The sequence below is a fragment of the Bos javanicus genome, chromosome 10 (assembly GCF_032452875.1).
Source record: "Bos javanicus breed banteng chromosome 10, ARS-OSU_banteng_1.0, whole genome shotgun sequence".
In the NCBI taxonomy this organism is placed as follows: domain Eukaryota; kingdom Metazoa; phylum Chordata; class Mammalia; order Artiodactyla; family Bovidae; genus Bos; species Bos javanicus.
In genome coordinates, this window is record NC_083877.1 from 7,534,028 (window position 1) to 7,561,053 (window position 27,026).

Here is a 27,026-nt window from a genome sequence, read left to right on the forward strand (position 1 = left end):
AACACGTGTTACAAGGGAAAAATAACTTAACCTTCCAGTGTAAGATGAAAAACTTCTGCAGACTATTCCCATTGGTTGGTTGTTGTTGTTTAATCTGAATTGCTTTCTTCATCGGACATGGCAGGAAGTGGAAATGTAACGCATCTACAATTCTTGCCAGCCAGTGTGGCAGAATAATAGCATTAATACGACAACCCTTTTTCTTTTATGCCTGAGAGATTTGGCGGAAGCAAGTTCTGAAAGCCCAATTGGAGCACAATATTAACATAGGCATTACTCCAACCTCTGTATTTAGCCTTACAATGATCTCACTCTTCCAGCCCTTATGAACTACCTGTTTTCTATGGAGATTTTCCAGCACATAAGGTGTTAAATGTCAAAAATTCAACCAAGTGAACTTGAAGATCTAATTGCCTTTTTTAAATGATTCGTAAGTTGAGCAACACCCCATCAAGTCCATAGGAAGGAACTCCGCCAGGCTGCAAAATAGGGAAGGTTTTTATAGACAGAAAGGGGGGCAGGAAAGGGAAATTTCCAGCAAAGAGTGGATCGTTTCAGGCTTAGGTCACCCTCTGGGGGATGGAAGGGGTCTTTAGGCCTTACCTCACTAGTGCTGACCAGGAAATTCCAGGCTGACCGGTTTAGATTATATTCCTGGAGAAGGTTGAAACTGCCATTAGATTAGATAGTAGTTTGGTCTGGTAACATGGGCTTAGCACAGGTGAATCCACTTTAGTCCTGTTGTCTCCTTTTTAACAAAGGCCATGACTGATGCAGATGTGGCTGAGCATTGTGTGAAATACACACATTGCCCCCAACATGTTGTAAACCAAGATTCATAGTTCTTTAAAACCCTTAGTGAGTGAAGCTTCTACTTTTCCCAAGACTCTTACTAAACCTTCTCATGGCTTAATTAAATGCTAATAATTGTATTAAATCCAAAATGTTAATTATGTTTATCTCTGGGTAATGAGACTGGGGATGATGTGCTTTCTTTTATATTGTATTGTACATTGCTTGCATTTACCACTTAAGCAAATGTTTCTATAACTAGGAAATAATAGTAAATGCTCTTTGAGGATAAAGAAAAATGATCAAAAGTATCCTTTTGAATCAAGTCCACCTTCTTCAAGATCATACCAGACAAATGACACTCTCAGGGTGGATTTTACTTGCTTTATTAGCACCCCCTCCCTGCCCAGTGGATTTTGTCTACAATTTTTAATATTCACTTTAATATTCTCTGCTAAACAAAGATATCTAGCTTTTCCCTAGCCCATGGAAGAGGAAAAAGAGATGCTCAGTGTAATATTAATAATCACTCTTACTATCATTCAAGGCTTCCTTTAAGGTCTGTGGTTCTGGTTACTAATTTCTAATACAGCAAGGTGACCAAAGATTTTTTTTCAGATATGAGAAAGCCTTTCTCCTGCTGGGAATGATCAGAACCACAATAATATGACTGTAGTAATCCAAGTCTGTGCCCCAACCACTAATGCTGAAGAAGCTCAAGTTGAACGGTTCTCTGAAGACCTTCTAGAACTAACACCCCAAAAAGATGTCCTTTTCATTATAGGAGACTGGAATGCAAAAGTAGGAAGACGAGATCCCTGAAGTAACAGGCAAATTTGGCCTTGGCGTACAAAATGAAGCAGGGCAAAGGTTAACAGAGTTTTGCCAAGAGAACGCACTGGTCATAGCAAACACCCTCTTCCAACATCACAAGGGAAGACTCTACAAATGGACATCACCAAATGGTCAATATTGTAATCAGATTGATTATATTCTTTGCAGCCAAAGATAGAGAAGCTCTATACAGTCAGCAAAAACAAGACTGGGAGCTGACTGTGGCTCAGATCATGAACTCCTTGTTGCCAAATTCAGACTTAAATTGAAGAAAGTAGGGAAAACCACTAGACCATTCAGGTATGACCTAAATCAAATCCCTTACAATTATACAGTAGAAGTGACAAATAGATTCAGGGGAGTATATCTGATAGATAGAGTCCTTGAGGAACTATGGACAGAGGTTCATGACATTGTACAGGAGGCAGGGATCAAGAACATCTCCAAGAAAAAGAAACGCAAAAAGGCAAAATGGTTGACTGAGGAGGCCTTACAAATAGTTGAGAAGAGAAGAGAAGCTAAAGGCAAAGGAGAAAAGGAAAGATATATATATTTGAATGCAGACTTCCAAAGAATAGCAAGGAGAGATTAGAAAGCCTTCCTCAAAAAAAAAAAAAAAAAGAAAGCCTTCCTCAGTGATCAGTGCAAAGAAGGAGAAGAAAACAATAGAATGGGAAAGACTAGAGATCTCTTCAAGAAAATTAGAGATACCAAGGGAACATTTCATGCAGAGATGGGCTCAATAAAGGACAGAAATGGTATGGACCTAAGAGAAGCAGAAGATATTAAGAAGACATGGCAAGAATACACAGAAGAACTGTATAAAAAAGATCTTCACAACCCAGATAATCATGATGGTGTGATCACTCACCTAGAGCCAGACATCCTGGAATGTGAAGTCAAGTGGGCCTTAGAAAGCATCACTATGAACAAAGCTAGTGGAGGTGATGGAATTCCAGTTGAGCTATTCCAAATCCTGAAAGATGATCCTGTGAAAGTGCTGCACTCAAGATGCCAGCAAATTTGGAAAACTCAGCAGTGGCCACAGGACTGGAAAAGGTCAGTTTTCATTCCAATCCCAAAGAAAGGCAATGTCAAAGAATGCTCAAACTACTGCACAATTGCACTCATCTCACATGCTAGTAAAGTAATGCTCAAAATTCTCCAAGCCAGGCTCCAACAGTACACGAACCATGAACTTCCAGATGTTCAAGCTGGTTTTAGAAAAGGCAGAGGAACCAGAGATCAAATTGCCAACATCCGCTGGATCATGGAAAAAGCAAGAGCGTTCCAGAAAAATGTCTACTTTTGCTTTATTGACTACTCCATAGCCTTTGACTGTGTGGATCACCACAAACTGTGGAAAATTCTTAACAAGATGGGAATGCCAGATCACCTTACCTACCTCCTGAGAAATCTGTATACAGGTCAAGAAGCAACAATTAGAACCGGACATGGAACAACAGACTAGTTCCAATTCAGGAAAGGAGTACATCAAGGCTGTATATTGTCACCCCGCTTATTTAACTTATATGCAGAGTACATCATGAGAAACGCTGGGCTGGAAGAAGCACAAGCTGGAATCAAGATTGCTGGGAGAAATATTAGTAACCTCAGATATGCAGATGACACCACTCTTATGGCAGAAAGTGAAGAACTAAAGAGCCTCTTGCTGAAAGTGAAAGAGACAAATGAAAAAGTTGGCTTAAAACTGAACATTCAGAAAACTAAGATCATGGCATGCGGTCCCATCACTTCATGGCAAATAGATGGGAAACAATGGACACAGTGAGAGACTTTATTTTGTGGGGGCTCAAAGTCACTGCAGGTGGTGATTGCAGCCATGAAATTAAAAGATGCTTGCTCCTTGGAAGAAAAGCTTTGACTAACCTAGACAGCATATTAAAAAGCAAAGACGTTACTTTGCCAACAAAGGTCCATCTAATCAAAGCTATGGTTTTTCCAGTAGTCAGTCCTGTATGGATGTGAGAGTTGGACTATAAAGAAAGCTGAGTGCCAAAGAATTGATGCTTTCGAACTGTGATTTTGGAGAAGACTCTTGAGCGTCCCTTGTGCTGGCAGGAGATCAAACCAATCTTAAAGGAAATCAGTCCTGAATATTCATTGGAAGGACTGATGCTGAAGCTGAAACTCCAATACTTTGTCTCTCTGATGTGAAGAACTGACTCATTGGAAAAGACCCTGATGCTGGGAAAGATTGAAGGCAAGAGGAGAATGGGATGACAGAGGATGAGATGGTTGGATGGCACCACCAACTCAATGGACATGAGTTTGAGCAAGCTCCGGGAGTTGGTGATGGACGGGGAAGCCTGGTGTGCTGCAGTCCATGGGGTGGCAAAGAGTCAGATACGACTGAGCGACTAAACTCACTGTAGCTTTAACTCTTAAGAAATGTTTCTAGCTCAGTCTTTCCTGTTTAGTCTCTGTTTCCCAGGCAAAGATTCATGAGTGTATTTTGCAGTTCTTTGGTTATAATTATTATTTCACGTGGTTGGATGCCAGACCAGTGGGTCTTAAGGGCGTCTTCTCACGTGGTCCATTTCCTGTGTGTGCCAACCCTGTTGTCTGCCCCAGCCCGTCCATGTTGTTTCTTTCCCTCAGCCCTGACTTTAGTCTTTTTGTGTTTATTATTTTTAAATTAATTTTTGTTGGAGTATAGTTGCTTTATAATTTGTTAGTTTCTGCTGTACAGCACAGTGAGTCAACTGTACTTATCCCTACATCCCCCTTCCTCTTGGACTTCCTTCCCGTTCAGGTCCGCACAGTGCCTTTAGTAGAGTTCCCTGTGCCACACAGTAGGTTCTCATTAGTGGTCCGCTTTATACACAGTATCACGTGTGTGTGTCCATCCCAGTCTCCTAGTTCCCCCTCCCCACCTTGGTATCCATATATTTGTTCTCTGTGTCTCTATTGGCCCATACTTTGGAGTTCTATTCTCACGTGAGTCCTCACAGATTCACACTTCCTTCTTTACTGTGACTCCAGAGTTGCCCTCAGGCCCCACTGTCCCAGCTTGGGTCTGTGTCTAAATAGACATTCCTCTGCTCTATTGAACTCTGCCTACCTACATCCAAGATTGTGGGTTGGTTTCAAATAACCTTTCCATTGGCAGCACCATGCTGTGCTCATTAAAACCAAACCCCCTGGCCCAGTGAAATTCATTAATATCTTCACCCCACCTCATCCCCAGGGGTCTGCTGAGCCCTGGGCCAACAGAGGAGGGGCTGGCTCACTTCAGCTCCTCAAGTCCATTCTCAGGTTTTTCCTGATCCCATTTTTAAAACTCAAAACCTAACAAAGAGGTGAGGGTGCAGAATATATGCTGGATCTTTAATGAAATCAGGCTTTCCCTGATAGCTCAATTGGTAAAGAATCTACCTGCAATGCAGGAGACTCTGGTTTGATTCCTGGGTTGGGAAGATCTGCTGGAGAAGGGATAGGCTACCCACTCCAGTATTCTTGGGCTTCTCTTGTAGCTCAGCTGGTAAAGTATCCACTTGCAACACAGGAGACCTGGGTCCAATCCCTGGGTTCAGAAGATCCCCTGGAGAAGGGAAAAGCTACCCACTCCAGTACTCTGGCCTGGAGAATTCCATGGACTGTACAGTCCATGGGGTCGCAAAGAGTCAGACACAACTGAACGACTTTCACTTCACTTCACTTTTATGAAATAATGGGGAAAAAAAAAGAAATAATGGGCAGGGGCCGCTTTAAACAATACTCACCTCCAGCCATGAAGGGCTCCATCTCATACTCTAACCCTCACTGAGGCTGCTTTGTGCTTCCACTGCCCTGGCTAGGTCTTTGGCCCTCGGAGCTGGAGGGCACACTGCCTTTCTAATCTATAGATTTATCCCGCCAGAGAGATATCTTGCCAGGTCGTATTTAGGAATGCAGCAGTTGACTTAGAATGCACATGAAGGAGAGCCCTGCAGGAAAGAAAAGGCACAACAGTTTTCGTGGCCTTAGCTTTTAGGACAGGAATGTGTCTGAATTGATGATAGTTTCCGCTCAAACTTGCAGGTGAAAGTCAGCAGGAGAAAGGCTTTTAAGAGCACCTCATCACACCACATCTCTGCATCCTGTGAACCCAGGGTGCCCCCCAGTGTTGGTTAGGGTTAATCACAGTCTACCATTTTGTTTTGGGGTTTTTTTTGCTGTTGTTTAGTCATGTCTGACTCTTTGCAACCCCATGAACTGCAGCACACCAGGCTCCTCTGTTTTTCACTATCTTCCAGAGTTTTCTCAAACTCAAGTCCATTGAGTCAGTAATGCCATTTAACCATCTTGTTCTCTGTCATCCCCTTTTCCTCCTGCCTTCAGTCTTTCCCAGCATCAGGGTCTTTTCCAGTGAGGTGGTACTTTGCATCAGGTGCCCAAAGTATTGGAGCTTCAGAATCAGTTCAGTTCAGTTCAGTCACTCAGTCATGTCTGACTCTTTGTGACCCCATGGACTGCAGCATGCCAGGCTTCCTTGGCACCAACTCCTGGAGCTTATTCAAACTCATGTCCATTGAGTTGGTGATGCCATCCAACCATCTCATCCTCTGTCATCCCCTTCTCCTCCTGCCTTCAGTCTTTCCCAACATCAGGGTCTTTTCAAATGAGTCAGTTCTTCGCATCAGGTAGCCAAAGTATTGGAGTTTCAGCTTCAGCATCAGTCCTTCCAGTGAATATTCAGGACTGATTTCCTTTAGTATGGACTGGTAGGATCTCCTTGCAGTCTAAGGGACTCCCAAGAGTCTTCTCCAACACCACAGTTCAAAAGCATCAGTTCTTTGGTGCTCAGCTTTCTTTATAGTCCAACTTTCACATCCATACATGACCACTGGAAAACCCATAGCCTTGACTAGACAGACCTTGGTTTGCAAAGTAATGTCTCTGCTTTTTAATACGCTGTCTAGGTTTGTCATAGCTTTTCTTCCAAGGAGCAAGCATCTTTTAATTTCATGGCTGCAGTCACTGTCCACAGTGATTTTGGAGCCCCCAAAAATGAATTCTCTCACTGTTTCCCCATCTATTTGCCATGAAGTGATGGGACCGGATGCCATGATCTTAGTTTTCTGAGTGTTGACCATTAAGCCAACTTTTTCACTCTCCTCTTTCACTTTCATCAAGAGGCTCCTTAGTTCTTCTTCACTTTCTGCCATAAGGGCGGTTTCATCTGCATATCAGAGGTTATTGATATTTCTCCCAGCAATCTTGATTCCAGCTGTGCTTCCTCCAGTCCAGCGTTTCAGTGTTCAGTCATTGAGTATTCAGAACTGATTTCCTTTAGGATCGACTATTTTGATCTCCTTGCTGTCTAAGGAACTCTAAAAAGTCTTCTCCAGCATCACAATTGAAAAGCATCAATTCTTTAGCGCTTTGCCTTCTTTATGATCCAACTCACGTCCATACATGACTACTGGGAAAACCATAGCTTTGCTTATAGGTCCGTCTAGTCACAGGTTTCTTAGAACACCCTAGAATGGATAAGGGATGCATTTTAGCTCTGATATTTATGTCTGTTCTGATTTAACAGCAGAAACTTTTCCTTCCTTTGTCACCTTTATAAAGTCAGTCTATCCGAGAACCCAAGAGGTATTCTTTTAAGTTCTCTTTGATTTGCCTTTGCAAACTAGACTCTGATAGAAGGAGAGCAGTTTCCACAGAAACTCATTTCCCGGCCAGAATCCTGCCCACTCCTGAATCCTTTCTTAACCTGCCCCTCCCCTCTCCCCGCTTTAAAAATGTCACTATGTCAATCTTTTCAAGACCTTCATAAAACTGACCAACACTGGCCAGTTCACCATCTTCGCTGTGCCCTCAGAAGGCAAAGGCTTTTATAAAACAGACTTGACCAACAAGTCCCTTCCTTGGTACTAAGCTTGTCAGTCTCTAAAATTGTACTTGACGTTCTTCAACCTGCCTCATGCCAAATGAAAATGACTGCCCGACTTCTGAAAACCGTTTGTAATCTTCCTTAATCTACATCAAAGCACACCTCCACTTTGTTTATCCAGGCCAGTTGTCAGACTTCACAGCACACCAAGCTCCAGATATCCGTGGTGTTTAGGAACCTCCACAGGTGTCCCACAGGCACCAGACTTCAGGAGTCCCTGAGTTAAACAAAGAAATCCCTTGCTCTCTCCACTTATTTATTGATCTTATTAATTAACATATAATTTTATTCAATAATTTTACAATTATTCTTGCCTCTGGAGCAAAATATGGTCTTTGGTTTGTGTGTGTGTGTGTGGCGTTTGTGAGGGATATGGTACAAGGTGAAGTCCTCATTGAGGTCACCAAAATCAGAACTATCCCTTCTGTGGTTTGACTTCTAAGACGTAGTAACTCTGGACTGTGTGGTGATTCACTAAGCAAGCTATAGCTTGCATTTGATTCATTTAGAGCGCTGCCAGAGACCATTCCAAGCATCGTGGTCACTGTCAGAAGGGCAGCAGCCTCGGGAAGTGTCCCTTTAGCATGGAGGAATGACCCGAGCTTCCTCAGTCCCCAGGGTTAGAATTTCCTCTGCAGGAGTTAACTGTGTCCAGGAGAGCTTGACCAAAAGCATGGAAGGAGCTTCAGTGCTGAGCATGAGCCCTGCCTGGCCGTTGGTCACCTGGGGTGTGAACGGCAAAAGGAGTGTTGCCTCTTCAGATGCATCCAGTTGACATAATGCTAATTTGAATGCTTCCAAATCAGATTAATTTATAACGTATCTAGTCCTGTGCCAGGAGCTTTGGTACATTGCTGATAATGCAATCTTGTTGCTGTTGTCATCTGACCACTGTGTGTTAAATTGAGGTTGTAGTTTACATACAGAAATATTCCTCTTAAGTGTCCCATTCTATGGATTTTGACATTTGTGTACATCACAGGTGGTTCAGTGCTAAAGAATCCACCTGCCAATGCAGGAGACACAGAGATTCAGGTTTGATCCCTGGGTTAGGAAGATCCCCAGGAGTCAGAAATGGTAACCCAGTCCAGTATTCTGGCCTGGACAATCCCATGGACAGAGGAGCCTGGTGGGCTACAGTCTACGGGGTCGCAGAGCCATACCTGACTAAGCGACTGAGCACAGCAACACAGCATATACCTCCATGTGTATGCTATACTATGCTATGCTAAGTCACTTCAGTCGTGTCTGACTCTGTGTGACCCCACAGATGGCAGCCCACCAGGCTCCCCCATCCCTGGGATTCTCCAGGCAAGAACACTGGAGTGGGTTGCCATTTCCTTCTCCAATGCATGAAAGTGAAAAATGAAAGTGAAGTCGCTCAGTCATGTCCGACCCTCAGCAACCCCATGGACCGCAGCCCACCAGGCTCCTCCGTCCATGGGATTTTCCAGGCAGGAGTACTGAAGTGGGGTGCCATTGCCTTCTCCGCCTCCATGTGTAACCACCACCCAAATCTAGATAAATGCATCCATTTTCAGTCAGTCCCTCCACTCCCCATCGCAGAGTCAACCACTGTTCAGGTTTCTATAGCCAAAGAATAGTTCTGCCTGTTGCTGAATTTCATATGAATAAAGTAGGGAACTTTCTGGCTTCTTTAATTCAGTATAATGTTGTAAAAGTTCACTTAAAACTTCACATTGTTATATGTGTCAGTAGTTCATTCCTTTTTATTGTAAAATGGTATCCCATTGTATAGATGTTCCTCCAGTGTCCTGTCCATGAACATTTGACTTGCCTCCGGTTTTATGTGGGGCTTTTGGTTGGGAGAGTGGGGAAGAGAGGGGTTAATTTTCATTTTCCTAGAGGCTGTTTCTGACCAATTTTATACAGGTCATTTTTCAATGATTTTATGTATTTATTTTTGGCTGTGCGGGGTCTTTGTTGCTGCACAAGCCTTTCTCTGGTTGCAGAGAGTGGGTTTCTCGTTGCAGTGGCTCCTCTGGTTGTAGAGCACACGCTCTAGGCACCTGGGCTCCGTAGCTGTAGCTTCCTGGCTCTCGAGCCCAGGCTCAGTGGTTGTGGCACATGGGCTCAGTTGCTTCACGGCATGTGGGGTCCTCCTGGATCAGGAATCGAATCTGTGTCTCCTACATTGGCACGTGGATTCTTCACCACCAAGCCAACAGGGAAGCCCTATACGAGTCTTTTGAGCAACTTCAGCTCTGCTTAGATTGTCATTTCTCTTGAATAAATACCCAGGTGTAGGATTTCTGGATCACAGGGTATGTGTGTGTGTGTGTGTGTGTGTGTGTGTGTGTTAGTCGCTCAGTCATGTCTGACTCTTTGTGACCCCATGGACTGTAGCCCACCAGGCTCCTCTGTCCATGGGATTCTCCAGGCAAGAATACTGGAGTGGGTAGCCATTTCCCTCTCCAGGGAATCTTCCTGACCCAGGGATCAAACCTGCATCTCCTGTATCGGCAGGCAGATTCTTGACCACTGGTCCGCCAGGAGGCCCCATTGAAGAAAGATGGTCATTACGTTTTTGTAGTAATAGGCATTTATAAGCTGCAGGTATTATCAGAAAGCGTTTGATGGATAATGCTGCCCTCTACCAAGACCCCAAGGGAACAAAACTCTCCTTTGTTCTTACAATGTGCCTTTACTTGTTCTTTAGCGTGTATTTAAAAGTCGGCAAGGAGAAAAAAATGACAACCCCTATAGATCAATTTCATAACAACAAAAAAAGAGAGCTTATAACTTAATAACAAAATCTAGTGTAAAAACAAAGTGCATTCATACAAGAATGAGACCTAAAGTCTTCTGAAGTCAGTTTTCAAACCTCTGTTTGAAAACCAGCTTTATAATGTCCTTATTCTCTCTACATTGCTTTTGGGTATTTGTACCACAGATGGGCACAGTGACCACAGCAGGAGCTCATCATAGGCACTGTTGACATTTGAACTGGGTAATTCTCTGGGGGTGGAGGAGCGGTCCTGTGCATTGGATAAGATACTAGCCGCATCTCTGGCCTCCACCCACTAGGTGCCAGTAGAACCCCTCCTCCTCCAAGCTCGAGGTATTCAAGACTGTCTCCAGGCATTGCCAGATGTCTCCTGAGGTATGATTACCAGATTTAGCAAATAACAGTGCAACTCGGGTACCTAGTTAATGAGACTTTTATAAACCCACAGACATAGAAAATGAACTTATGTTTACCAAAAAGCTGTGAGAGGTGAAGGAGGGATAAATCAGGAGACTGGATTAACATATACACACTCCTATAATATATATATAGATAAATTAAGTTAGATTCATATATACACACTATGAGAATATATATAAACTAGATAATCAACAAGGACCTCCAGGGAACTATACTCAATATTTTGTAAGAATCCCAGGGATGGGGGAGCCTGGTGGGCTGCCGTCTATGGGGTCACAGAGTCAGACTGAAGTGACTTAGCAGCAGCAGCATAAGGGAAAAGAATCTGAAAAGAAGAGATACATATTTGTGTCTAACTGAATCACTGTGTTGTATACCTGAAACTAATACAACATTGCAAATCAACTATACTTGAATTTTTAAAAAGTAAATATCAAATAATTTTGAAATTATTTGAAATGGCAAATAATTTTTCGTATAAGTATGTCCCAAATGTTGCATGGGACATATTTATACTAAAAAATTTTAGGTCAGGTTTGACTGATGACCTGATTTTATCTGGCTACCCTGGACTGGGGATAGGAGTGGGGCTGGCTGGGAAAACAAGAACATTGATGTATTAAACAAGGTGGTGTGTGTGAGGTGCCCAGCACATGGCTAGTGTGCTATAAATAACCTGGAATCTCCTACAGCCTTGAATGCACTTCATCTCCGTCCCCCTAGGAGGCTTCAGTTGCTCCTCAAAGCTTCCCATTCTTTCCCACAGCTGTAATGAGAGCGGGTGTGACATCGTGAGGAAAGGGGGAGCCCACGTGGGAATCTGTAGGTGCTGGTTCCCGTCAGAGCTGGTGTGACGGCCACTCTGCTGGGGCGGTGGTATGCTGTGCTCTAGTGCTCCGTCGCCTTGAGTGTCCTGAGTCATTACGTCATTTCTCCTAACAGAGAGGGTGACATTGAATGAAAAACTGCTGCGCTCATCCCAGACTCAGTCACTCTGGGTTTGATTTTTGTGGCGCCATAGCCCTAGAAAACCATTCCCTGGGATGCACCAGGACCATCATTTCCCCAGTCGGTAGCAGCAAGGAACTTCTTTCTGGGCCAAGATTAATGACCCAAGCAGTCATCCTTTGCAGAGAGCAAAGGTGAAATGTAACTCTGGGTGGATGCCTGACATTTTGAAACAAAGGGGAAGGGGAAGGAGGGGGGCAGATGAGGAGAAATAACATTTATATGTCTCCTGCAGGGTCATAAATCAGGGATGGGCAAGAGTGAATTGGGTTTCTGCCAACAATTGAACTGATTTCAGTTGCTGTGTTTTATCTTCAAACAATCTATATAAAACATGCTTTAAACACATAAGAAGTACCTGAGTTACATATTAGTATATTAACTCTTTCGAGTTTTCTTTTTCCAAAGGAAGTCCAGTTTGTGTGGGGGAATTGTTACATTTGTCCAAAAGAAAATATATACATTGCCCTAGCAGGGAGCCCCCTTTCCATCTAGCTGTTGTCAGGATGTAACATTAGAGACTAGGGAAAATAAAGAGACACTGGCAAAGTGTACAAACTTTCAGTTATAATATGAATAAGTTCTGAAGATCTAATGTGACTATAGTTCTGTATGTGCCATAGTGACGATACATAATGATTCTGTATTGTGTACTTGAAATGTACTGGGTAGATCTTAAATGTGAGTAAATGTGTATTAACTTGATTATGGTAATCATTTCACAAGCTGTACATATATCAAATTGTCACATTATATACCTTAAATATATACGTTATATACCTTAAATATATACATTTTTTAACTGTCTACCCATACCTCAATAAAACTAGAAAAATGAAACTCGACCACAGACTCTATTGTAAAGCAGTTCCAACATGTTTCAAAAAACCACCAAGCATGATCTCCTTCCACAAGGAAATTAAGCTAGAAATCAGTTACAAAAGAGCAAAACTCCACATATTTGGAAATTAGGCAATATAGTATTATGTTTCCAAAAAGTCACTTTTGAAGGTATTAGGCAAATTCTCTAATCTTAAAGGAATTGAAGAACAGGCTTTTTATAAATTAATTAAAGAAGCATTTGTCAAGTGACGATTCTTTGACACATTTTGTACAAAAGATGAATAAGACATGGTCCCTGCCCTCCAGGAACAGACTCACAAATGAATGACCACTCTCTACTGTGACTTCTCTCTCTATCGGGCACCATGGGACTTCACAGGATCCCAAGATAGCTCAGTGGGGGAAGTGAATACTTTTTAATGTGTCTATAAGAATTTACAAAGGATGGTCCTCTCTACTTGGTTAATAGAAGACTGCAGTTTAAGAGTTCTCCAAATTGACAAGGATGAGGAGGGGTTAAGATTCAAAGATGATGCACAGCAGGTAGCAAAGGATGGAAGGAGGGATTTCTGAGGAATGAGGAGGGAGAGGTGGGCAGGAACCCAGTGTTGGAGGGCCCTGTGGCCACACTAAAGAATCTAGGCTTATGGAGAACTGCTGAAAGGGTTTAAGCTGTAAGTGAATTTGTGATTCAGTTTTCTCATGGAAAGGTCTTTCGAAGATATATGGAAGTCAGACTAGACTAGGCAGTTTGGAAGCTGATTGAAAGCTCTGTTAAAGACAGGTGGTATTCAAATAACCAATGCTGATGAGGGAGCAGAGACAACTGTACACTGCTGATGGGCGTGTAAATCGGTGCAGCCACTGTGGAATCGGTGCAGCCACTGTGGAAGACAGTATGGCAATTTCTCAAGAAACTGAAAATAGTAACACCGTATGACCCAGTGGTTAGAGTCCTGGGTATATATCTGAAGAAAACAAAAATGAAACAATTATTTTGAAAAGATAGATGCACGCCCAATGTACATAATAGCATTATTTACAATAGACAGGATATAGAAGCAACCTAAGTGTTCATCAACAGATGAATTGATACAGAAGATGTAGTATATGTACACAATGAAATGCTACTAAGCCATAAAGAGTATTTTCCCATTTGCAGAGAAAGGCAAATACTACATTATATCACTTATATATTGAATCTAAAAAATGAAACAAACTGGTGATATAACAAAATAGAAGCAGACTCAGAGGGAACGAACTAGCGGCTACCAGTGGAGAGAGGCAAGTGGAGAAGGGCAAGGTACGAGTAGTTTTAAGAGACACAAACCACTGTGTATAAAATAAATAAGCTACAAGGATATGTTGTGCAGCAGAGGGAATATAGACAGTATTTTATGACAACTAAAAATGGAATGTAGCCTTTAAAGATTGTGAATCACTATGCTGTACATCTGAGACTTATATAATATTGTACATCAGCTATACCTAATTTAAAAAATTAGTATATGTTCATAGAAGAAAAAAGAGAGGTGATACTAAAATCATGTAACAACAGGTCTTTTCCCAGTAAGAGGAGAAGAAAGCCAAAGCAGTGGAGCCAGGTCCTGAGCCCCTGCGGGGCCAGGCAGACCTTTCTGTCGCTGGTCCATGGCGAGGTCCACAGCTCAGGACTCAGGGCATAACTGTGACAGGCATGCTTCGGTATTGCAGCCATGGGCATGGCCCTGTGGACCCATGTCAGCTGCAGATCAGCCTGTTGGTGTGACCTGGGCAGTGGATGAGGGCCTGGACTAAAGCAGAGGTGGAAAGAAAGAGACAAATTTGGGAGAAATACAGAAAACAGCATCCTATATCTCAGTGATTGACTAGACACAGGGAGAGAGGGAAGTAGAGGCTGGCACCCACGTTCCTGGTCTGGAAGGCTGTGAGGAAGGGAGGTTGAGTGTCTCCACTCAGACTGGGGTCTTTCATGAACAATCTAATGACCATGAACATCAGGAACTTGAGATAATCAGTAGGCTCTTCTTGGGGTGGGATTAAACTGGATACAAGCGAGTGGTATCCAGCTATGGGGCTCATGGAGTGGACCTCTCCCAGTGTGCCTGGAAGCATGATGTGATGTCCTCTTTCTAAGGTCCCAGGTCACTGTGATCACATGTATCTCCTAGCCAGTGCAAAGGGAATTTTTTCAACATAAATGACCAAACTCTAAGGGCCATTTGGGGCCTGAATCATGAGCTAAGCAGCTGTTTCGCTTGTCAAGTGTTAAATGATTTGTTCTGGATGAGAGGCTACAAGGCAAGAAACAGGGCTAGAAACACAGGAGCAGGTAGAGAGGCCAGCAGTTAGTGGAGATGTATGAGGGTGACCTTTGGCACCAGCAACAGAGAACACTTGGGCTGACCTCTGTTGTCATAACACGGGAAATATTACAACCCCTTCCTCATCCTCAACCAGGGGAGAAAAACTTTCTTCTAAGAATGGATTCCTTGAGCATCCTTCTGTGCTCTGTCATTAAAAATCTGCTGGGAAGGAAGAGAGAGCTTTTGTTGATCATGAGCAAAATTTTGCTGACACCATGTGCAAAGAACAAAAGGAAATCTTCATCTGAAGTAGAATAGGGGCCATGAAGTTGTATGTATGTTTTTCTCATTTTTTTAGGAAAAAAATAGTATTATAAGGACAACTAATTTGAAAGCAGATTGATTTGCTAATATAGGGTGTAGGTATCACTTTGCTACAAGTTTTCTACCAAGCCTTGGGCACCTGTGTCAGTACAAACTGTGGTTTACAAGTTTGTTTTGTTAGGTTCAGTTTTGAAAGCATTCCATTTCTTACCATGGATCTATAAGGAGAGGTTTTCCTGTGACTTCAACTGGTGCAGGCACCAGATCTTAGAACCTTCCGACCAACGTAATTCCCAATATTTATTTTTGTTTGCTTTTTGGTTTCCTAAGACAATGTCTGTTCACAAAATGAATACAGTTGATTTATTATTTGTCCATGAACATCAGCTTATGTAAGAGTTTATGTATTAATATGTCTCTAAACATATACAGTTCCTTTTAAATAAATATTTATGTAAGTAAAATAGAGAAGGAAAGTTAATGTGTGCTTATATGTGCTATAAGATAATAAATATGAAATATAGTCAATGTGTATTTACAGAGTAATGAGCTGCCTTTATATGCATTTATGATACAAGCTTCATTTGTATATGGTCAAGATTTGACTATCCTATAGGCTATTGTGGTGTATATTTTTATGAAAATCTTTGATAAAATTTTAATTGACCTACATTATCATTATACTGACTTCCCTGGTAGCTCAGATGGTAAAGCGTCTGCCTACAATGTGGGAGACCTGGGTTCGATCCCTGGGTCGGGAAGATCCCCTGGAGAAGGAAATGGCAACCCACTCCAGTATTCTTGCCTGGAAAATCCCATAGACAGAGGAGCCTGGTGGGCTGCAGTTCATGGGGTCGCAAAGAGTCGGACACAACTGAGCGACTTCACTTCACTTTACTTCTTCTTCATCATTATACTAGTACTATATTATTATCTGTCTACAAAGAAAATTCCAAAGGACCTTTGTTTGAAACAGACACATACTCATATCTCTCTCTCTCTCACACACACATTATGCTGTCAGGTTTTTTTAAGCCTTTGGACTTATTTCAGTCAGTGAAGCTTGGGAAGCATCACGCTTGAATGAGTCTTACATGCTTTTACCAGGAACTCTTTCTGGAAAGTTCCTCTCATTCTTTCTTTTCATCTTTGGCTCACTCACAGCAGATACACCCTGAAAAATAAGCCCATGAATTTCTGTGTTGCAAAAGCCATTAGGAAGCTTGCTTCTTCAAAAGTGTGTTTAGGATCACAAGCCAGACTCAGGAACCGGGGCCGTAATCTAACTTCCTGCTGCTGTTTACCACTGGCTCTGTACATTCTAAATGGTGGGACCAGAGCCTGGAAATAGAAACGGAGAAAACTAGCAAGAAAGGTCAGCATGTTGCGTGGGCCGGCTCTTACAGATGGGTCCCCTTGGGCCATCCTCCTCAAATGTGGAAATCCAGTTGAATTGACTCTCTCTTCTTAAAGGCATGATTATGTACTGCAGGCAGATCCTAGCCAGGTCTGTGTGCGTGTGTGTGAGATTGCTCTATGCATCCCTATCGGCAATGGTGCTCATGCTATTACTGCTTGAGATGTAACTGGCCTTGGCCTGAGAATTCAAAATCAACCTATAAGTGGTTACAGTTGTAAAGATGAAAAGTCTGTAAATACCATTTCCTTTCCTACTCAGAGACACCGGTGCACTTCCTCACTGCTCTCGTAAGTGAGCCCTGTGGTGCCAACACTTGGATGCATCACAATCACAATTAACATTAGTTTAGTTCTGAAAATTGTGTGAATGCCAAATATGTCGTGGCAATCATTCGAGTTTCCTTGTATTCTCTCTTCTCCCATCGGACCTTACATTTCAGAAAAACCAAAGGCTTGCAACTCTTTGAAAAGGTTTTTTCCCCCCTTTGAGTTAAAAGTAATACAAGGTGATACAAAACTCAGAAATTAAATAATGCCAAAGCAAAAGGCCCCTAAGAGCTCCCACTCCCTACCTTGAATAGCCATGTAAAGTGGTTGGGTGTCTTTTCCTCCCACTTGTATTCTAGATATAATGATATAGTCTATGTGTATATAAAAGTGAAACCACTATTATTTACAGTTTTGAAATGAACTCACTGAGCAGTGTAACTTGGACAGTTCCAAAATCAGTTCAGACAAATCTGCCTCATTCTTTGCCAGTGTTTATATGGTCTTCCATAACATGGCTGTACCATAGTTTATTTAACTATTTCACACATCCTCACATTCTCCTGCCTCCACCCACTTTGTTTTTAACAAATGAGAAGAAAGTGAAAAATCTCTGTTGATATCGGCCACAAGAACTGTCCAGCTGCACCTGGTTAAATCTTAACGACGTCACAGATGATGCTAGATGCATGACAGTCTAGGTTTCTAGCTGAGGACTAATGTTTCATGCTGATTAGACAGTGTTTATACTTTAAACCACTGACAGGTTGAGGGGATAACATTTTATTTCTATCAGAATAAAAGCAGAAACTCATCTGATCCTTGTTCACTTCCTGAGCTTATTGACCACTTGAGAAAAACAGATTTGGGAGCCACTTTTCCAAAGAGAACTTTAGCTGGCAATGTGCCTTATGAGTTAACACCACTGACACATAAATATAGGTGATTTAATTCTTAGCTATTGAAAAGTGATCTGACCTATAATATTTATCTTTATTAATATTAATTAATAGTAATGTTTTGGAACATTGGATCTGTGTTTTATCCCTAAAATCTACCTTCTTACTAAAGACTGGATTATTGATCGTATCAGGTAACTAGCAACCAATTGTGAGTCAACAGAGTAGGTGCTAACTCACCCATGCTCAGGGAGAAAACCCAGAAAAGAACATGAAAGCCAGCATTCTTCTCCATGAGCCCCACACTTCTGTCTTGGCACCGTCAAAGATTTCAGACGGTCAGGCAGCTGGGAAGGCAGCTGGTTTCTGCAGTCCCAGAGCATATCAGCTTGAGCCTGGTAAATGGCCTTGATTATCATGCAAGACACAGAACACTCTTATTAGTGCTGCACTGACTAGTGCAGTGCAGTCACTACTTTTTGTAATACCCTAATTGAGGTCCTTCCTTGCATGCAATTTACATTATGAATAAATAAATCCCTCAGTATGACATTTTAATAGGTATTTTTAAACAAAGTCCAGAGGACAATTAGAACCACCTTCTCTGCAAGAATCTTTTTTTTTTTTTGGTAAGACAAAAAAGGCATAGTGCCAACATGAAGAAAAGGATCCATTTTACTAAGTGTGGCTGAGTATCCTAAAGCAGCAACCACTCTCCCAGTTGCATGTGGTTCGTATCACGGTCTGGTCCTTCACTCCATGCTGATGGCTCCCCACTTCCTGATGTCTGTGGTCTGGGCTTTGTGTCCCTTGCAAATGCAAATATAACTCATCTTGAAATGGAGCTAGAGAGGAGGGGTCCTGAGAATTCATGGCTGAGGAGTTACAACAGCCAGTGTTTCACCCCATCATTCTTTCATTCGTGTTTAATCTTGATAGTGGTACTTTAGTTTTACAAAGCATCTGCAGGGTCATTTCTCAAAACCCTCACTCTGTCGATCCCTCATTCAGACCATAGAAGGTCATCCATCAGTCTCCCCCTGCCCCAGCCCAGGGCATATCCAGAAGGGCAAGGAGGGGTGAGCTCCTTTTCTGGGACTCACACTTGGGTCAAGGGCTCTCCTTCTCTCTCCAAGTCAGAGGGCTGTCATGTAGTAGAAGAGAGTTGGGGGTTGGGCACGGCACAGTTAGTCTTGGCCGGTCTCACCTACTTCTTTGGTACTGATTTGAACTGTTTCTCTCACTTGACTGTTAGAAATTTAAGAATTTGTTCTCTGTGTTCACGAACCTGAATCAGACAAGAAATTTGGCAAGGGCTCTTAAGAGAAGACTCCTTCGGATTGATACCTCTATCCCTTCTGTACTCCCTCTACCCTCTTTTTAGAACCTGTTCTAGCATGAATCATAATATTTATCATGTCTGTTAACACATTTGCCTCCTCTTTTGGACTCTGACTCATTGAGGGCAGGGAATAAGTGTTCGCTTCCACATCTCAGCACTGTGACTGGCACATAGAGGCACTCAATAAAAGTAAGAATGAATGAACAGACAGTATATTAAGGTCTCACTAGACATCAGGGGAGTGCAAATTAAAACCATGATGAGATACTACTACACACATATAGAATGGCCCAAACTTACCCCTCTCCCCCAAAAAAACTAACAAAGAAGTGGTAGGAAGGGTGTGGAGCAGCTGGAACTCTCATACACTAGTGGCTTGGTTCACTTCAGTCGCTCAGTCATGTCCGACTCTTTGTAATCCCATGGATTGCAACACGTCAGGCCTCCCTGTCCATCACCAACTCCCGGAGCCTACTCAAACTCATGTCCATTGAGTCGGTGATGCCATCCAACCATCTTATCCTCTGTTGTCCCCTTCTCCTCCCACCTTTAATCTTTCCCAGCATCAGGGTCTTTTCCAATGAGTCAGCTCTTGGCATCAGGTGGCCAAAATATTGGAGTCTCAGCTTCAACATCAGTCCTTCCAAGTAACATCCAGGACTAATTTCCTTTAGGATGGACTGGTTGGATCTCCTTGCAGTCCAAGGGGCTCTCAAGAGTCTTCTCCAACACCACAGTTGAAAAGCATCAACACTAGTGGTAGGAGGGCAAAATGGTACAGCCACTGTGGAAAATAGTTTGGCAATTTCTTATAAAGCTAAACTAATTAAATGACTGAATTTGCCTGCTCTTAGATATTTACCCAAGAGAAAGGGAAAACTTTGGAACACACAAAAACCCATCTGAAATATTTATAACAGCTTTATTTATAATCCCCTAAAAATGGAGAAATTCCAGTTGTCCTTCAGCTGGTGAGTGGGCAAACAAATGAAATATTCATACAATGAAATGTTACTGTGCAATGAAAAGGAGCAAGCTATTAATATGAGCAACAGTCTGCACAGATGCCTTATGCTAAGTGTGAGAAGCAAGATTTTAAAAGATGTGTATAATATAAATCCATTTATATGACATTGTGCAAAATTATAGGGATGGAGGACAGACCAGTGATTGCCAGGGCTTAGGCTTTGAGGAGGGGTTGACTCCAAAGGTATGACCTAAATCAAATCCCTAACGATTATACAGTGGAAGTGAGAAATAGATTTAAGAGACTAGATCTGATAGACGGAGTGCCTGATGAACTACGGATGGAGGTTTGTGACCTTGTACAGGAGACAGGGAGCAAGACCATCCCCAAGAAAAAGAAATGTAAAAAAGCAAAATGGCTGTCTGAGGAGGCCTTACAAAAAGCTGTGAAAAGAAGAGAAGTGAAAAGCAAAGGAGAAAGGGAAAGATATACCCACTTTAATGCAGAGTTCCAAAGAATAACAAGGAGAGATAAGAAAGCCTTCCTCAGTGTTCAATGCAAAGAAATAGAGGAAAACAATAGAATGGGAAAGACTAGAGATCTCTTCAAGAAAATTAGAGATACCAAGGGAACATTTCATGCAAAGATGGGCTCAATAAAAGTCAGAAATGGTATGGACCTAACAGAAGCAGAAGATATTAAGAAGAGGTGGCAAGAACACACAGAAGAACTGTACAAAAAAGAGCTTCACGACCAGGATAATCACGAAGGTATGATCACTCACACTCACCTAGAGCCAGACATCCTGGAATGTAAAGTCAAGAGGGCCTTAAGAAGCATCACTACAAACAAAGCTAGTGGAGGTGATGGAATTCCAGTTGAGCTATTTTAAATCCTAAAAGATGATACTGTGAAAGTGCTGCACTCAATATGCCAGCAAATTTGGAAAACTCAGCAGTGGCCACAGGACTGGAAAAGGTCAGTTTTCATTCCAATCCCAAAGAAAGGCAATGCCAAAGAATGCTCAAACTATCGCACAATTGCACTCATCTCACACGCTAGTAAAGTAATGCTCAAAATTCTCCAAGCCAGGCTTCAGCAATATGTGAACTGTGAACTTCCAGATGTCCAAGCTGGTTTTAGAAAAGGCAGAGGAACCAGAGATCAAATTGCCAACATCCGCTGGATCATGTAAAAAGCAAGAGAGTTCCAAAAAAAACACATCTATTTCTGCTTTATTGACTATGCCAAAGCCTTTGACTGTGTGGATCACAATAAACTGTGGAAAATTCTGAAAGAGATGGGAATACCAGACCACCTGATCTGCCTCTTGAGAAATCTGTATGCAGGTCAGGAAGCAACAGTTAGAACTGGACATGGAACAACAGACTGGTTCCAAATAGGAAAAGGAATACATCAAGGCTGTATGTTGTCACCCTGCTTATTTAACTTATATGCAGAGTACATCATGAGAAATGCTGGGCTGGAAGAAGCACAAGCTGGAATCAAGATTGCTGGGAGAAATATCAATAACCTCAGATATGCAGATGACACCACCCTTACGGCAGAAAGTGAAGAGGAACTAAAAAGCCTCTTGATGAAAGTGAAAGTGGAGGGTGAAAAAGTTGGCTTAAAGCTCAACATTCAGAAAACGAAGATCATGGCATCTGGTCCCATCACTTCACGGCAAATAGATGGGGAAAAAGTGGAAACAGTGGCTGACTTTATTTTTCTGGGCTCCAAAATCACTGCAGATGGTGATTGCAGCCATGAAATTAAAAGATGCCTGCTCCTTGGAAGGAAAGTTATGACCAACCCAGACAGCATATTAAAAAGCAGAGACATTACTTTGCCAACAAAGGTCTGTCTAGTCAAGGCTATGGTTTTTCCAGTAGTCATGTATGGATGTGAGAGTTGGACTGTGAAGAAAGCTGAGTGCCAAAGAATTGATGCTTTCGAACTGTGGTGTTGGAGAAGACTCTTGAGAGTCCCTTGGACTGCACGGAGATTCAACCAGTCCATCCTAAAAGAGATCAGTCCTGGGTGTTCATTGGAGGGACTGATGCTGAAGCTAAAACTCCAATACCTTGGCCACTTGATGCGAAGAGCTGACTCATTTGAAAAGACCCTGATGCTGGGAAAGATTGAAGGCAGGAGGAAAAGAGGATGACAGAGGATGAGATGGTTGGATGGCATCACCGACTCAGTAGACATGGGTTTGGGTGAACTCCAGGAGTTGGTGATGGACAGGGAGGCCTGGCATGCTGCAGTTCATGGGATCACAAAGATCGGGCATGACTAAGCAACTGAACTGATCTGAACTGATTCCAAAGAGACAGCAGGAAGGAGTGTTTTGGGGTGATGGAACAGTTTGTATCCTGATTATGATGATGGATATATGATGCTGGCATTTATCATACTCACAGAACAATGTAGTTTAAAAAGTATGAATGAATTTTACTGGATACAAATTGCAAATTTAACTGAAAAAGTAAATCAGGGTTGTTGTTCTTTTTCAGTGCAGATTCAGAAAACAATGTTCAAAAGAAAACCTGAGTAATGTCTTAGTAGCCTTCAGTGATTCTGTATATGTTCATGTATACATACAGACACACAAAAAGGTATGCATGTGCATGAGTGTGTGTGTGCGTGCATTTGTTTAACAAATATTTAAAGAATACTTCCTATGGACTAGGACTTGCTAAAAGCACTGAAGAGATATTGATGAACAACAAAAGCAGAATTTCTTCTTTCATGGTGTGGAAAGGGATAGACAGTAAACAAATAAACAAATCAGTGAATACACAGCTTTACATAATGGTAAGTGCTGTAGAGACAATAAGACAGGCCTTGAGGATAAAAGTGGAATTGAGGGTTGGGGCCTCTCTGAAGAAATGGCCTTAAACTGAGACCTGGAAAGTCCAAAGGAAGCATCCACATGTGCAAATGCTCAGAGCAGTTCAGGCACAGAAATGTCAAATGCAAAGACCCTGAGGGGACTTCATTGAGGACAAGAAATACTGAACATTCTCTCACTTCAACACTCTCAGAAAGGCTGGCTGACGTACAGCCACCATCCTTTCAATGCAAGGCTGGGCTTCCTGGGAAGTAAGGCAAAGCCCTTAAAATAGACCTCAGCTTTGTGCATTCAGAGAGCTGGCAGCATGTTGGTGAGATGGACCAAGGGACCGAGGGAGCCAGCAGCAGGTGAGCTCAGAGACACATGGGGACCCGTTTCTGTGGCTCCAGCCCTTTTGAAAAAGAATTCCTTTGTATGAAGCTCTCAGATCCAATGTGAAGTGAACATGGTATGTTTTCTTAGTTCCACCATAGAATTTCCTCTGTATTTTGGATATTTGAGACATTTGAACTTCTGCTACAGAAAACATTGAGAGTAGACATCCCCTCCCATAGTTTACGATGTAGTTAATCTAGCAGTCCACAGAGTCCTCATGTATTAAATTCCCAGAAAATGCTCATGAATCTAAGGCTGATGTCACATGTCATTGGTGTTTACATCATTTATCAACAAATTCCATGTCTAAGAGCGAGCACAGGCATGAGGACATGTGTGGTATAAGATTCCACCTCAAACCCCAGTGGAGAAGGTTCTGGTATATAACTTCAGCTGCCTGGCCTTGAGGAGCTCATGTCACCTTCAGAATCTCTCTTGGCCCCTGGGCAAACAGTGAATAATTACACTGCTCTCCAGGGGATGGAATGTAGACTCTCTGACTTTTGCTCACAGCAGCCTTCTAAATACCAAGCATTGCAAAAATTAGAATTTTGCCTCACCATAATTCATCTCTGCCACCATAAATCTCTGTTTTCAGTTAGATTTGATATGCTTCATTATTTCTCCTTTATAATCATGGTGGAATGTTGCTTTCAACCATCTTATATTCATTCGAATATTGGTTTTCTTTTAGTTCTTGAAGAGATTTCTGTTGGTATCCCATTTGCTTGTTTACATTATATTATAATAAGAAGCTAGTAATTTAAAATTCTCTTAATCTAGTGTATGGAATATGTGTGTGGAAGCTGGCAAATGCCAGTTCTTAATCCTTGTGCTGGTCAGCGTGCTGGCAGGAAAGCAGTGACACCCTCAGCAGGAGTCACTGCAAAGAGCTGTGCAGGAGCAGTTAAGAGAAACCCACACAGAATAATACAGCACCTTGGAGCTCGTAGCGGAAGGGCCTCCTGTACTCACTTGCGCCTCAGAGGTCAGGAGGAGAGTGGGATTGCCAGAACCTGACAAGAGATGTGGTCCCATGAGAAGGTTCCCAGGGAAGAGCACACCCACTGTCAAACCTCCATGCGACCAGGGGTAGGGGAGAAGGGAGGGAAGGGGAATAAATACCCTGAACCCTGATCCCACGCTCTGTTCTCCTGCCAGTGCTTCCTTCATCCAGCCCAGCTGGGAGCCAATGGACAAGGCAGCCAGTTGGTGTGGCCCACCGAGGGCCGGTTCCTGGCTTACAGCAGAGACAAGGGTCCAGAGTGATCTGAAGGAGCAGACAGGGGATACCCAGCCCAGGAGTCTGCTGGAGAAAGCACTGTCCCAAATTCACTGACCTTGGTCTTTGCAGTTTGTCCAGAAATATACTTGCACCTCCATCCCTAGCCCCAGCCCGCTTTGTTTGCGAGCACCTTTATTCTCAGCACTGTTATTGGCCATCTTCAAGATGAGCTGGTCACTGTGGCTAATGCCCAGATCAGCTCACTCTTCTGGGAGTGGTAAGAGTTGACCATTCCAGCTTCCAGGTGTGGACGCTCGCAGTGGCGTGGGGTGCTCGCTCCCCCTCACCCCTCCCGTCTTCCTTCCCCAGGGTGGAGCTTCAGCATGGGGTCAGCCTACCAGTTCCACAGTTGGCGTGTGTTTGTCATCGTCTGCGCGCTCCCCTGTGCCTCCTCGGTGGTGGCCCTCACGTTCATGCCCGAAAGCCCACGGTTCTTGCTGGAGGTAACGTTCGTCATTACAAATACTCAAGGAAGTCAGAGACATTGAAACAAGTTCCTTTTAACTCTAGGAGAGTATGTTTGCCTCTTCAGGAGGTACATTTTTCCTTCCTACTACAGAACTATGGAGGGTTTGGTTTCATGGAGACATACTTTCAACAACCAGCAGGCGAAAAGGCTGCCTCATGGCCTGAAAGCGCTAATGTTCCTCCTCAAGCAAGTGGTTTCCCTCGTTGAAGAAAATGCGCCTTATTGTTTTATAAAGGAAACACTATTCCTTGAGCTGCTGCTGCACTCAGGGCATCCAGGTAGTCTGTGTTTCCAATGGGATGGACCTAAACCGTTTGCACTGTTGCACCCAATGGGATCTGACAATATCACATGGTGATTGGAAAATCGGGGAGCATGTGTGTTTCACCTCCTGGCCATTCACTGTCTACTCATATCTCTTAGATTGGAAAACACGATGAAGCCTGGATGATTCTGAAGTTAATTCACGACACAAACATGAGAGCACGGGGTCAGCCTGAGAAGGTCTTCACGGTGAGTACTGCTTCTCAGTGAATCCTCTATGCCAAAGGCCGAGAAACCTTTTCAGAAAAGGCCTGGTCGTAAATTCCCCTCTGGCTGCACCAGCCACTCATTTCTCAGTATCTCATACTTGCTGTTTTACCTGCTGCACGGCTGTTGTACGTGCTTTTACCTCTGCATGGAATGGTCTTCCATCCTCCAGTTACAAAATGTATTCTCAATGGGAAAACTCATCTAAACTAATAAAAAATTGAACGCATAGTATTTTTTGGAAAGAACAGTATTTTTTTTCTCAGAACCTCCACCAAAATAAAAAAGAGTGGTTTTTAAATCCTTTGATGTAGGCAACATGTAATTACGCCAAATGTCTAAGTTAGGTTTAAAGGTGATATAAGCAAAATATTCAATGTCTTATAAACAGTATCAGTTATAGTTCTTAAAATAAGTGAAATAGTTCCTGATTAAACAATCCCTTGACACTTATTGACTTGTTACATTTTTAATATGAAACAGATTTTTTGTAATATGAAGGTATAATTCAGTCTGGCCTCTGTCTAAATGATCACAGATTCTTAATTAATATAAATGTTTTCTGCAGTGTAATGGAGGAACAAAGGTAAATAATGGATGTCCACCATTGAGGACCTGGAATCCTTTGAGTGAACCCTTCTTTTGAGTAGATGCACTACAGAGAAAGAGTAAATTCAAGGATCATACGGCAAAAGGAATCTTGAGGTGTCATGTAGATACTCAATGTCACCTAACTCTTCTCAGCCGGTTGAGAATAAACCCTCTACCCAAGATTTCTGAGAAGGTGTCACTGTAGAACCTCATTGTCCTGCTAACCTGCTTTTTCTTCCAGAAGGTCTGAGTTACCAAGTTCATTCATGATCATCCACATTAATATGACTGTATAAAGATTAGGTGGGAATAAGATTTGACCACTCTAAAAGAATGGGTCATTTCAATCATTTATATGTGACTTCCAAGGTCATTACAGGATTCTGCCATGACACATTTGATCTTTTTCTTATTATATCTACAACACGGCGAATTCACATGCCTTCCTCAAAGGTCTTCTTCCTGTGTACCTAATTTGAATACTGTTTTTCAGGACATTGTTTGCAGCAAACTCCTCTTTTAAGTTCATTCACATTCTCCTTAGCTGATCTCAGCTACTTCCCAGATCTTTTTCTCCAAATGGACAAACTGAGCTCCAGACATACATGTTGAAGGGCTTTGTGGCCATACTCCTATGTACTAGAGGCCCTTCAAATTCTGAATTTCTAAATCTGAACTTCGCACCTGAAGAGTCTCCAAATCTCTTCTTTGTCCAAAGACTTATCAGCAAGTGCCACCAGCACCACCAAAACTAGACCCCTGAAAACTATCCTATTTCTTTCTTTCCTTTATCTCTATTATGTCCAAAAAATCTAGTATGTCTTATTATTCTCCATCCTA

The 27,026-nt window shown here is 42.5% G+C and overlaps 1 protein-coding gene across 2 annotated transcripts in view; it reads left to right on the forward strand.

The window, feature by feature from the left end:
- Positions 1-27,026, forward strand: part of SV2C (synaptic vesicle glycoprotein 2C) — a 224,626-nt gene that overhangs the window by 160,633 nt on the left and 36,967 nt on the right. For both annotated transcript variants that reach the window (XM_061430005.1, XM_061430006.1), the window contains 2 exons: positions 24,905-25,038; positions 25,488-25,577. In XM_061430005.1, the coding sequence (XP_061285989.1) occupies positions 24,905-25,038; positions 25,488-25,577 (224 nt within the window). The remainder of the gene's footprint in view (positions 1-24,904; positions 25,039-25,487; positions 25,578-27,026) is intronic.